The sequence below is a fragment of the Peromyscus leucopus genome, chromosome 7 (assembly GCF_004664715.2).
Source record: "Peromyscus leucopus breed LL Stock chromosome 7, UCI_PerLeu_2.1, whole genome shotgun sequence".
NCBI lineage: Eukaryota > Metazoa > Chordata > Mammalia > Rodentia > Cricetidae > Peromyscus > Peromyscus leucopus.
In genome coordinates, this window is record NC_051069.1 from 24247473 (window position 1) to 24261044 (window position 13572).

The window sequence follows — 13572 nt, forward strand, 5'->3', positions numbered from 1 at the left end:
CCAAATGCTGGGATTAAAGGCGTGGGTGTGCCATCACTCCTGGCCTCCTTTGATTTTTCTCTTTGGAGACAGCGTCTTCCCTCACTTCCCGCACAGGTCAGCTGCATACTCACTGGAATCCTTCTGCTTCAGCCTGCCAGGTGCTGGAATTCAGTGAACCAGCACTCTTGGCTCCTAACACTACTTCAGTACTCAGAAGCCATCTTATCTGGAAGTAGTATACTTGGTGTGGTGGAGATACAGAAAATGCTCTTGTTTTTCCTATTTTTCATGTGTGTGTGTGTGTGTGTGTGTGTGTGTGTGTGTGTGTGTGGTATATGTGTGTGTGGTGCATTCAGGTGTGCATACACATGTATGTGCATATGTGTGGAGACCAGAATCTGACAGTAGGTGCCTTCCATTCTCAATTCCCACACTATCATTTTAAACAGGGTCTCACTGAATCCAGGACTCCATCAACTGCTTAGACTGGCTGACCAGTGATCTCTCTAGGGATGGGCCCATCTTTTCTGCCTTCCCCAAACTAGGGTCACAGCTATACAAAGCCATGCCCCTCTTTCATGGGGGAGCTGTAGATCTGAACTTGGGGGTCCTCATGCTTGCCTAGCAAGCGCTTTACCTCCAAAGCCACCTCTCCAGCTCTCTGGTGCTTTTTGAAACATAGGACTATCCTGTCCAGTCATTTGTCGGCCAGATTGGCCTTGATCCCAGGCCCATGATGTAGGTAGGGCCTTCCTTCTGAGAGCCCATAATGGAGCAGGAGTAGTTTCTTTCTTGGGGAACAGGTACAGTTATTCTTGTACTGAAAAGTATGTGGATGTGTATAGAGCCAAGGTAGGTTCTTCCATCTCCCACATTTTCTCTGCAAGCTTCCTCTTTTGGTTTGTTTCTATTATTTAATGAGGGGCATTATGCATTACATGGAATCCCCTGTATGTTCTGGGCTCAGCAATAAAGACAAAGAGGATGAGTGTGGTGTGGATCCTTTATGAAGGATAGAGACAGTCAGTATAGACAGAAGCTAACAAGCAGGAACCTAAGAGATCGTCTTGATCTAGCCTTGCCTGGCTGCAAAGATGTGAAGGCAAAGGCTAGAGAGACAAGATGTCTGGCCAAGGTTGTCTGCTGACTGCGAGCAGCTCTGGACTGAAAACTGCATCTGTTGTACCCAGTCCGGTAGACACACATGACTGGTCAACGCGTACCTCCTATCTGAATGATTCTTGAGAAAGCACAGCTTGGCATTCCTTCTCCTTCCCTTACAAAGACTCCAACCAAAATGGCTGCCTGTTTCTCATCCTCTGTGGTCTCTGCATCCCCAGATCCCACCCAAACCTGCAGCAGGGAAGGTGTTAACAAACATTGTTAGTTCTCAGTTGTTTTTTAAATGGCTTCTTTGAAATCCTTAGCTTTTATTAGTATATTTACTTTATGGCATACATAAAGAGCTGTATTAAAAAATAAATTGTGTTGTAAAAGCATTGGGTAATGTTTATTAATATTGACTAGTCAGGGAGCCACGAACTATATTACTAGAAGGATAATTTGTAGTAATACCAGTTACACATTTGAAGCTTGTCAAATGACTGTGTAATCTCCACATTTTTTAAAGAGAAGTGGGTAAAAGGACAATTTTCCTTCTGCCGTGAGAAAATGAAAGTGACCTGTTCCTAACTGAGATTGGAAATGTCCTTTTTCTCTCTCTGGGGCTTAAGCATGGGGCTGCATGGCCATGGCCAGGTGTGTCCCTCTGTCTCAGAGCAGCTAGAGATCACCTCGCTGGAAATACCTTCTCTTTTGTGTCGCTGCCTTCTTGAGTCTGCGCTGAAGGTGTTGAAGGCAGAGATGGAGGCTTGATTCCTGCCTTTAAAGAGCTTGGACTTCTGAGGAACTTACAAACAGCTTAGACTTGAATGATGTATATAGCACAGTGACACTGGGGATGACTGATGATGACATATTCCTGCCCAGACTGGAATATGACACTGTTGGTGGCATTAAGAGACATTCTCTGAGATGATCTAATGTCACCCTTAGATGGTAGGGAACATTCATCAAGTGTCCTCGGGCTGTGTGAAGAGCTCACTTTGGTTTAGGGTGGAGGCCTGCGGTAGTGTTCACTGTTCAATGGTTTCCTTTCCCAGGAAGAGCCACATAGAAGGTTGAGTATGTTGGTCCATGCTGCAATCCCAGCATTGGAGAGACTGAGGCAGGGGGATCATGGGCATGAGGCCAGCCTGGGCTACAGAAGGAGTTCAAGGTGAGTCAGGGTTATATAGGTAGACTTTGTGTCAGAAACAAAACAAACCAAGGAAAAAGAGGCACCAAACCTACAGATAATGCAGAAAGCTGGACTGGATAGTCTAAATAGCCTCCTTTTCCTAGAAGCTGGCTTTGGGGAGGAAATCTCCAGTGGTCTCATCTTTGTGTCAGCACTTTCTTAGACTACCATTGACTGGTTGACCTTTGCCATGTCATTTGAAATAAGGGTCTGTGGGCCTCAGAGGTAGGACCTTTTTTTAAAAAAAAAATCTACAGTGGTCTTAAGGAAGGTGAGATAGCCCAATACTGAACTCTCTACTCACTGTTTAGTTTCTGTTTAGAAAGATGAGAACCAAGCTAGATGGTTTTATAACTGAGCTGGAAGCCTGTCTCTTTTGAGTCTAGAGGCTGTGACCTAGCTCATGTTGTCCCCACAGGGAGAGATTGGCTGGATGTCAGTGTCTGTTGACATAGTCTGTCTCCAGAGAGGCCCAGAGGTTTGCATGGGGCTGGCTTCCCGAGTAAGTAGAGGACCTTTGCGAGGCTTGTTGCTTAAATGGGCTGCAGGCCTTTGAGAATGCGTTTAGACCTTGGTCTGGATTTTATTCACAGAAGCCCCTGTCTCCTTCTGAAGGTGCCTTAGAAGCACCGAGTAGGTCAAATCCGTGGGGGTGATGCATAGCTTTAAATGTCAACTTGACATAACCTAAAATCACCTGACGAAGGAGTCTCAGTGAGGGATCATCTACACTGGGTTGGCTGGTGTGCATGTTTGTGCTTGGCTGTCTTAATTTATGTGGGAAGGCCCTTCTGAGTGAGTGGCACTCGCTAGGGAGGAGAGCCTGAACTATTTAAGAGTAGAAAAACAGAGCTGAGTATAGGCAAGTAAGCAAGCATGTGTGGTTCATTTCTCCCTGCTCTGATCTTGACTGTAGGTGTGACCAGTTGCTTCCAGCTCCTGCCTCAGTGACTTCTCCCCTATGATGGATTATAACCTGGAATTTTAAGCTGAAATAAACTACTTTCTCTCCTAATATGCTTTTTGTCAGAGTATTTTATCATAGTAACAAAAATGAAACTAGAACATGGTCATGAGATTAGAAGGCAAAAGCCCTAGCTGAGGTTGGGGTGCAGGCCTGTAATTCCACTTGCTCTGGAGGCTGAGGCCCTAGGAGGATTATAATAAGTTCAAAGCTTACTTGGGTTGCAGAGGGAGTTCAAGGAAAACTAGTGACCTAGAGAGAGTCTGTGTCACAATGAAAAGAACTAAGGAGGGTGCATTGCCTGATGAGCACAATTAAGGTTTTTAGTTCGGAGTACCACCAAAACAAACAAGAAGAGGGTAAAATCGCCAGCGTCAGGGAGCTGCCATATGCGGATCAGCCTCCGATCAGGCACCAGGTGAGTTGGAAGGACCTTCAGGATCTCATTGGCCTAGCCTGAATGTCAGCTCAGGGGATACATCAGTTAACTGAGAATGGGTAAAACCTTATCCAAGGTCCATTCTCTCCCACTGGTTTTTCCCCGTTAACAGGTCCTGGTTCCCTGTTCTAGTCTTTCCCCCAGAACTCCCAAAGTCAGGTCATTTTAGCTTCCTGTGAGCAAAGTCAGGGAGTACAGCTGTTGGGCTGTTGGAACCTAGAGCTTTCTCTCAACCTTTCTCACTTCTGAGTAGGTCCCATCGTTGCCGTCTGTTCCTATATGGAACAGGAGAAGACAGGAGGTGTGGGCAGTGCTGGCCTTGGACCCCCTCAACCCCCCACTCCAGAAGTCAGAGCCTCTAGTCTTTTCCTCTTAGTGATGCTGTGAGCTCTTCTCCTCATCCTGCCTCCTTGGTCCTTGGCGAGTGGATGAAAGTGGACTGCTTCTGTGGAGGGCATGCATGCAGGGCTCCCTGAAGGTTAGGGTCAGCTATCTGTAGAGACAGAGGTCGGGAAGACAGGAGAAGTTGTCCCGTTCATGGTCTTGCACTGTCCCTTTTGAGCTGTGCTCATGAAGGCCTATCCTGGAGGTGTGAGGTTGTTCCGAAGCTCAGCATTTATCATTCCAGGAAATTGCCATCAGCCTTCCTTGTGTGGACTCCAAGAGCCACAAGGTAAAGTCTGGTTCTGGAATGGAGGCTGCCAAGGTGGCTGTTGTACCCAGAGTATTTCTAGGACAAGCAGAGGAGTGCCCTGTACTTCCTTTGCCTAGAGGGGTTTCCTTAGTCTTGAACAGTCACTTTAGGATGGGCCTTATAAAGCAAAGGCAAGAGAGAAATAACGTCCATCACTGAACAGCTCTCAGTCCAAACCAGAGTCTTCATGAGGGTCACCTTCAGTGAGCACAGGCACGTCCCAGTTGCAACCTGGCCACAGTGGTTTTCTTAGTGAGAGTTGCATGGGTGAGAACTGATGAGAGAGAAAAAAAAAGAGTCCTTCTCTTGTGTTGCTAAAAGGTTCAGATTTGCTTAGATCTAATTTCTCATAATGGTTTGGCTTCCTTGAGAATATAGGTAAAAATGGTCAGGGGTGATTAACCTTTTATCTTCTGAGACATAAGTGAACATCTGTTTACTGCACAGTGAAGTTAGCTGTTAGGCCAGGCATTTGTCTGAGATGGACCACAGTAAAGGGTGGGAAGAACATGGGCCACTCTTTAGGAATAAGTAGGGACCTGAAGCATCTCCACTACTGAGAAGAGTATAGAGTGAATTGCACCACTCCAGGACCAGGTGACTTTCAAAATGGTGGCCATCTGTGGCTTCCTCTTGGAGAATGGTGTGTGGGAACTCCATCTTCTTCAGAGGCAGCACAAAGAAAAATGAGAACTTAGGCCTCGTGAAAAGGCAGGACCAGACCAGGGAGGTATGCTGAATGTGGAGAGGAGAAAGGCCTGTGATTGGCATTTTGGTCTAAATCTCTGCAGAGTGGCCACAGTGACCCATTCAGAGTTGTCATTCTGCTTTACCTGGGATTCTGTTGCCATAGGGGCTCTCCTGAAAACTGGGCCAGAACCTGCTGGTTGCCAGGTCTGTAGGATGCACTCATTTCTTGCACTCGCCTTTTTTGGAAGTGGGAGAATCCCCCACTTCAGACCTTCTTCCTTGCTGTGTAAACAATCATTTTTAAGATTTTTTTTAAATGAACAAACTCTTGGTATAGGGCTCCCTCGAAGTCCCAGGCAGGCCTGTGAGGTTGTCCTTCTTTCTGTATTGAACTTTGTGTGCTTGGCCTTGCTGTCCCTGCCAGGGAAGCATGACCTTTGTCCTTGCTACATGTGGACTCACACGGATGCCATGCTGGTCTCTGGGAACCTGTGTGGGGCACTGAGTTAGTAGGTCAATTTCAGGGCAGTGTGCTTCCCCTGAGAATTGGGTAAGACACAGCACCAGTACCCCGAAGACTAGAAAACTCACGGTGACTTAAATAGTTCTGAGGAAAGGCTCCTGATGACTTCTAGAAGTTTCTTTCACTAAAAGAAAGAGAAAATGCAGGTCCTCTGGATTGAAAGGTTTTAAAATAAACAGATTGCTGGGTTCAGTCTAGAGTTTTGTTTGCTATATCATAGCCTGATGGTTTGGATGTCACAGTACATCACAATACACAGTGACAAGCAGATCATGGCCCAGGAAAATAATAATGTTCCTTACAGGAACTCCTTGGAGGGTAGGTCAAAAGGATATGGGTAAAGACTTTTGAATAATAAAGCTTGTCTCTACCTAAAATTTTAGTTAATAAGCTGTATAATTTTACAAATGAGGAAGAATGTGATAGCTGGGCATGGTGGTGCACACCTTTGATCCCGGCACTTGAGAGGCAGAGAGGCAGGCAAATCTTTGGGAGTTCAAATTACAAGGTCTGTCAGGGCTACAGAGTGAGACCTTATCTCAGTAATAAAATAAACTTTAAGTGATTATGACAACATGATTTGTTCAGTGTCTCTAAACCAGCCAGGGCTGAGTCAGGATGTGAGTGTGGGTCTTGGGTTTGTGTGCTGGGCATTCCTCCCAGTGCCCTGGTACACCTAGCAGGAAGCAGGCTGAAATCCCTCACCTTTCACACGGAACCAGTCCGGTTGGCAACTGGGAGAAAAATCACTTTTAGCAATTGCCGAGCAGATCTGCTCATATCCAGGGAAAAGGCAAGGCTGTTGCTTAAGAGTGTTCATCTGGGTAAGAGATTTGATCTGGAGCCCTTGAGAGAGAATCGAGTGTAGACTGGTGGGGAGTGCCCCCCAGATCTGAAGACTGACCATCCCACAGTCCTTTGGGAAAACAAATCCACATGGGGGTCTGGCCTCCCATGCTCCCATGCATGGACACCCCTGGAAGCTAAAAAAAAAAAAAAAAAAATCACAAACAATTAAAAGGATGAAAATCAGCTGGACACAATTCATAGCCAACTCTCAGGAAAGTACCTGGGAATCCACCCTTGAAGAGAGTTTATGCTGTGTAAATATCTCATAAAGGCAAACAATTATCATGCCCAGGCAGGGGACAGGAGTGTGTGCTACTGTGCTCGATCCCCACCCTATCTCCCCCCCCCCCCCCCCCCGTGTGTGTGTGTGTGTGTGTGTGTGTGTGTGTGTGTGTGTGTGTGTGTGTGTGTGGCATTCCTGGGTACCTATTTAAAAACATACTTTGCCCCAAACACTATTAGGACATGCCCCAGTACCCTGACATTGTGAAATATAATCAGAGTAAAGAATGTTCAGTTAAAATGTTCTGTACTCTTTCTCAATTTGGATAGATCAGCCACAGCCAAGAGTGAGATAACGCGTGGGGGGATGGGTGGGGCGCCCTACAGTGTTGTGGGAGACCGTGTGTGTTTATGTGTTTGTGCTTGAGAAATCATTTGTCTTTGGCAATGGGGAAGAGGAAGGCAGCAAACAGAACAATGTGATTGAGAAAGAGTTCTGCAAAGAGAACTGTCTGTGATCCCTATCAGAAGGCTGCACACATGGTGTTGGGTGCTAGCCTCATGTTACGGTGGCCCATTGCATCGCATGCTACAGAGACTCCCCTGAGGAGCATAGAATGGTTTAGGCACAGTTCTGGGATCTATAAGTTGGTAGCGGTGTCTGGTTGGGTGCCATTGTGATGTGGGCAGTGCCAGTCTAAGCACATACTACCCAGTTTTCTCTTAACATGGGCAGCACCAGCTCCAAAGCCCACTGTGGTTTTAGCACATGATCATTCTGGACTAGCAATGGTCCAGGCTCTCAGAGAACTCCAGTCCACCCACCTGCCCCACTGCCCCCAGTTCCTGTCTCTGGCTGCCACTCTCTGCCCTGGGCCTTAGTGACAAGGAAGAAACAGACATTGGGGTAGGTGTAGCTGGATCCTGGACCCAGCAGTGGACATTGGGGCTTGAGAATAGGAGTGTGGTAGGGAGGAGAGTCAGCATTTGGGACCAGCTCACAAAGTATCTCAGACCCTGCTGGTCCACTGGGTTCCTTGCAGCTGACCAGCCCCATTGCAAAGGCTCTGGGTAGAAACACCCCAGCAAGAAGCTAGGCTAAGAGGTAGCATTGTCTCCGCACCTGTGACCAGTTGTTGCCAGGGAAACAGTCTGCCACTTCCTGGAATCTTAATGGTGGTGAATGGGATGGCATGCATGGAAGAACCTCGAGCGGCTAAAGAACCTTGTTCTAGGTGGAAAGTATCCAGTGTCTCCAAATTCTTCTGCCTGTTGGGGTGGGAGGTAGGTCACAGCTACTCAAGGGACATCTGCAGACTGAGAGAGAGAAGCAACCATGTCCATAGGGCCTGTTCCTTACACTGCTTTGGGAAGTCCCTGTCCTGGACATTGGGGATGGGGAGAAAGACAAGACACTGGTGCAGTCTTCCAAGTCTAGCAGGTGGCAGGAGCTTGAATCAGTCAGGCATAGTTTAGTGAGTGTATGTGTGTGTGTGTGTGTGTGTGTGTGTGTGTGTGTGTGTGGTGTGTGTGTGGTGTGTGTGTGTAGTGTGTGTTGTGTATGTAGTGTGTGTGTTGTGTGTGTTTGTGTGTGGTATGTGTGTATATGTGTGTGGTATGTGTGTGTTTGTGTGTGTAGTGTGTGTATGGGTGTGTTGTGTGTGTGTGTTGTGTGTGTGTGTGTGTGTGTGTGTGTGTGTGTGTGTTGTGGGGGATGAGTTAGTACTGTCTGGAGGTAAACAAAGACCAGGAGGGCTCCATTCATGACAGGTGCTAGTCTGGCAGTGAGCCCTCTGAACTTAGATCTGATTTCTGAGTCTGAGCACCAGTGTTTAAAGTGATAAGAAGTACCCTGTGTACTTCTGGGAATGAGATTAGGAATGGATGCAGCAGTCCATGGACACTGGGGGCACATGGAGACTGTCCCAGAATCAGGGTGGGATGAGACTCTTACCAGTCCCTCGCCATCTCCGTCTCCTTGTTCCCGCCGCCGGGAATGGCTGTGCAAGCCTGCAGGTGTGTGAGGGAGTGGGGCGCTGCCTTCTGTCCAGTTGGAGCCTTGGCAACCTGTCTTCTCTTCTCCTCTACAGGAAGCTGCACAGTGGGATGAAGACATACGGGTGTGAGCTCTGTGGAAAGCGGTTCCTGGATAGTTTGCGACTGAGAATGCATTTACTGGCTCATTCAGGTAGGCAAGGCCTCCTTCAGTGGCCCCATGTTGGTACAGACACCCACCTCCTGCCATTTTCCTTCTTCACTGCCAGCCAGGGCTTCGGTCCACTTTGTCCCTTGGCTCCTCCATTCCAGTTTCACAGAGCAGAAAAGACACCCTGAGAGTGTGCCCATCAAAGGAACCCATCCTCATGCTCTCCCCTGAGGTTCCCAAGCCATCACTGGTACCCTTGCCCTGTACGATCTACCTTCCAAAGTAGACTGCGGTTTCATTAGCAGAAACAGTTGTGGAATTAGGTTCTTGCTGTCTAATGAATCTGACTATTGGGCTCACATTATACAAGAGCCTTTAATTAAATAGATATAGAAAGGTTGGAACTCAAAGCTAGTTATAGCGTGCTGTCTTTTGCAAGTTAATTTTATCCAATTCTAGTGGGGTTGAGTGTGTGGCTGCTAGTAATTTTGCTCATGTTAGGGCAAAGTGGTTCTGCCCCAAGAGCTGCGTGGAAAGGGGAGAAGCCCTTGACACCCTGCATTTGTTCTGCTGTCGTGGGTTCGGGGAAGGGTCCTGCGGATCTGAAGCTGCAGCCTTTGAGCTGAGGGCACAGCCTGCCTTTTGCTGTAAAAGCTGTAACTTCCCTGCCCGGTCATAGTCTTCTCTCTCCATAGCTTTGCCTTTAAACCTTGCACTCGTATTTTAGGGGAGAAGAGCGGGTGTCTGTCTTCTTTGGTCTTGCTTTTCTTAAGTGGGTGACTACCAATGCCTGCCTCTGCTTTGGCCATATTGCCTCAGCAATATGTCCTCTGGGAGTTTCACAAGTGATCCATCCCTTCCGGTGACAGACACTAACTATGTGACTATGGCCAAATTCACTCCGTCTCTAAATCTGCCAGTGCAGGTGCTGCCCCCACATCGAAGTGATTTTTTTTTTTTCTATTTGGGGAGTGAGGTGACAGAATTCTTGATGTATCCACAGCAAGTCCCTGGCCTGCAGTCAGTGATCCACAGATATCCTGGCTCCTATCTAGACCTCCTTCCCTGTTCCCTATCCTGAAGCTGTTACCCTGGGGCATGCCATATCACTTCACTCCAGATGCTTCCTGCCTGGTGGGCTGTCTGTGTACTATTCTTCCTCCACCTTGTTGTGTGGATGATGGTGTAAGCTCTCATCAGCAGCTTTGTGGTACCCACTGAAACTTCGTAGCCCACGTGACCTCACTCACTCATTGCTTATCAGGTGCTTTGTTCTGTTTGTCCCATTCTGTCTGCATGACAGAACACTTCTCCTACCTTTCCAGGTTTTTCCAGACACTTTTCAAAATAAGAACACCTTTAACCATTCCCTACTTGTAGTCAGAAGTAATCATGACTTCCTCTGGTGCCTGTGTATGATTCTGTATCCGACTCTGACTTTGAGCACATCTTTCTTCCTTGTGTTACTGTTATTTCTGGGCTTGCCTTATCTCCCCCTCTTGAGAGGCAGGATGATGCAGTGGGAGAAACTTGGTCACATACCTCCCCATAAGGTGACTTGGTCTTTCTGAGCCTCTGCATCCTTGTCCCTAAAGCAGGGATGTTTAACTCAAACTCAGAGAACTTGTAAGGCTCACGCAACCTCTTTCCCACCGTGCCCACAGTGTGTCTGGTACTTGGTAAGAATAATCTCCCTTCTTTCTCCTTAACAGACAGTGAAGTGTTAGGGCACAGGGTTGGGCCTATGTTATGTCTAACACACTGCCTGCCACCAGCAAATGCTTATTGAATGAATGAATATCGCCTGGGCATCTGACAAGCCACTCAAGAGGACTCTAAGGTCCTGGCTGGTCTCGCCGGCAGCAGAAATCCTTTCATGGCTGAGGGGCTTGATGGAATGGGGACACACTGGCCCTCCTGGCCCTCTTCCAGGCAGTGGGAGCAGGCGTGACTTGGCTACCATCTCTGCTGTAAAAACCATGTCTGCAGTGTTGGTGGGTGTGGCAGAGATACACTGAGGGCTGCTGAGCTCTTCCTGTTAGGTGGATTTGGTGTCCCAATTCTGACAAGATAGTGACTTTGCATCACTTCACCGTAAGCCGGTGGGTCCCTGGGGGCAGTCCACTTCGGTCCTATCTGAGGTATCACCTCAGGGTCCTGTAGTCTTATCTGTACGCTTCACAAGCTTCAGGAGGAGGGCGTGCTTTCTTAGTTTTCCATTTCAGTGCTGCTGTATCGGCGGCCACTGAAGGCTGGCTCTGTTCTATGATTGGCCCCTCTGAAATCCATTTGCCAGTGCCCTTGTGAGGGAGGACTTGGTTGTGATTCACCATGTTCTTTTAGTTCACCTTAACACACAGCTCATAGCCTGCAGAGTCTGAGACTTGCAGTCTTTGCCTTTTCATCCTGTTGCCCTGCAGACCCCTCACTCCTATACAGATGTGTCTTGACATTCAAGTAGCGCCACAGGACATAGAGGCTAGACCACTTCCTAAACCTTTGCTCCCTGCAGAGACCCGAGTTTACTGCAGGTTAGGGTCCAGGCTTCTCGCAGCCCCTCCACCAGATCAGAGAACTCGGTTGCTAGAAAGGATATTTGTTTTTTTGCTGAGCTTGGTGATCTCTACCTATAATCTCACTTGGGGAGTAGAGGGAAAGGGCTCAGGAATTCAAGGCCAGCCTGGGCTACATGATACCTTGTCTTAAAAGACAACAGACAACTTTTATTTATTTATTTATTTATTTTTGAGACATACCATGGCTGGCCTGGAACACGCTATAGATAGCGTCTATTTCTTGCTTCTCTGGTGGGAAGGCTCAGTGCTAGGAGCTGACATCTATAGTATAGACCCATTTTTTTCAGAGGGTAAAGGGTTGGAATTGGGAAGGTAAATAGTTGCCCAGGGCCCTGGGGAACCTGTTTTTTTTTTTTTTTTTTTTTTTTTGTCTTTTCCTTGTATTTTTAAGAACACGCTGTGGAGAAATGAAGCCCATCCTGAGCAGGGGTCCTGGTTGCTCCCTCAGCGTGGCTCTGCCCTTGCCAGGCTGATCCTGGCTGTCTCTTCTGCTCCACCGAGCCGAGCTACGGCTGCGTGCCTCTCCCTTCCTCCCTCGCTCGCTGGTGCTGGCCGCCCCACCCCCTCTTGGCTAGCACAGCCTGTGTTTGTTATTGTAGCCCTGGCGCTGAGCCAGGCCTGGCTGTGAGCCAGACTTGTGGGTACAGTATGTACAGTGAGTGCTCAGCCAAGTTTGTCATCATACTCGATTACTTTTTTTTTTTTTTTCTAATCTGGAAGGGGTGGGGTGGAAACAAGAGTTTCTGGGATGCTGGAGGAGAGAATGCACTGGATTCCATGGCGTTATTTCTGTAAGGAAGGCGCTCCAGTCTGGCTTGCTTGCCTTTACCCCTTCTGTGTCTTCCCTTCCCTCCAGTCGCCTTCCTTTCCTCTGTACTTCCCTGTCAGATGAAATCAGCCTGTAGGAGATCGACAAGGCAAGCTCTTATTTGCAGTGACTAGAATACTAAATTTACACTCTTAAATCAGTTTTCATTGTGTTGAAATTGACAATTTGTTTAATTAGAAGTTTGCCCTGTAGGAGGCCCTTCTGAGAGGCTGCTATTTCTCCCCTCCCCTCTCTTACTTTCTCTTTTTTAGTTGTGTGGGTTTTTTTTTTTAAGACCCTAAATGGTGGTAGTGAATGTTCAGTTTAATTGAAGTTTTTATTCCGATTTGAATGCGTTAACTACCCAAGTGTTTATGAGATATACCTGATGATAACAATAAGTTTAAATTAACCACCAACAACTTAACTCATTAACTAATGAGTGATCTGGCTGAGTTCTGCGTTTTAGGGATGGTTTTGGGGGTCAGAAGGGCTTGAGGACCAGGGGTGTGGCTCCTAGAGGGAAGAGCAATGACTTCATTCAAGTTTCTGCCAAATATGGGATAAGGTTGTGGCAGGGAGCAGAAGAGTATCCCCCCAGCCCACCATCCATGTCCAGAGATGACTCTAAGGCCTCATTTATTGTCTTGTTCCCATGGGAATCAGGCCCGGAAGCATTTATGGGTCCCCAGCCCTTTGCCTTTGCTTTGTCTAAAGAGGTGATTTCCAGCTGGGAAGTGGGGCTTGACAGACACAGACAGCAGGCTGTGCAGGCTCAGTAGATTCTGAACTTGCCCCGAATAAGCCTTCCCATTAGGCTTATATGAACTTGCCATACCTTGGCTTGACATACTGCAGGCTTAGAAGCACACTACAGCTATTTGCTCTGTTTTGGACACAGCTATTTACTAGGAGGGGTCTGTGGTTGGATCCCATTCCGGGGGTATCATTCACTTTTGGAATGAGTACATGCTTAATATGCACTAATTATAAGTGGGGTTGTGTGCATTTAACAGTGACGGACGCCAGAGCATCCTTCCCCTCCAGGAACTTGGTCTAGTAGGAGACATCAGGTTGGTTATAAAGCAGTGGTGAACGAATACTACCAACTGTCAAGAAAGACGTAGAGATTCAGAAGATGTGGTCCCTGAACAGAAGGTGAGAACAGTGTTCTCGAGGATCGCAGGAGGCCTGAGTGTGAGGATGAACAGCACTGTTTGGAGTGGAGGATGTGGGTACAGTGTGTGGAGGACAGAGAAAAGTGTGCAGGGCCTAGAACAGGGATGGGACAAGACTGTAGAAGGCCTTGAGAGACAAAATGACTTGTAACTCCCCAGCCCTGGAAAACCACGAACATATTGAAAAGGGAGTGACATTGTT

General features: G+C 47.6%; 1 protein-coding gene across 3 annotated transcripts in view; it reads left to right on the plus strand.

Annotated features, from left to right (window-relative positions):
- Positions 1-13572, plus strand: part of Zbtb16 (zinc finger and BTB domain containing 16) — a 185136-nt gene that overhangs the window by 83781 nt on the left and 87783 nt on the right. For all 3 annotated transcript variants that reach the window (XM_028864850.2, XM_028864851.2, XM_028864852.2), the window contains exon 3: positions 8753-8850. In XM_028864850.2, the coding sequence (XP_028720683.1) occupies positions 8753-8850 (98 nt within the window). The remainder of the gene's footprint in view (positions 1-8752; positions 8851-13572) is intronic.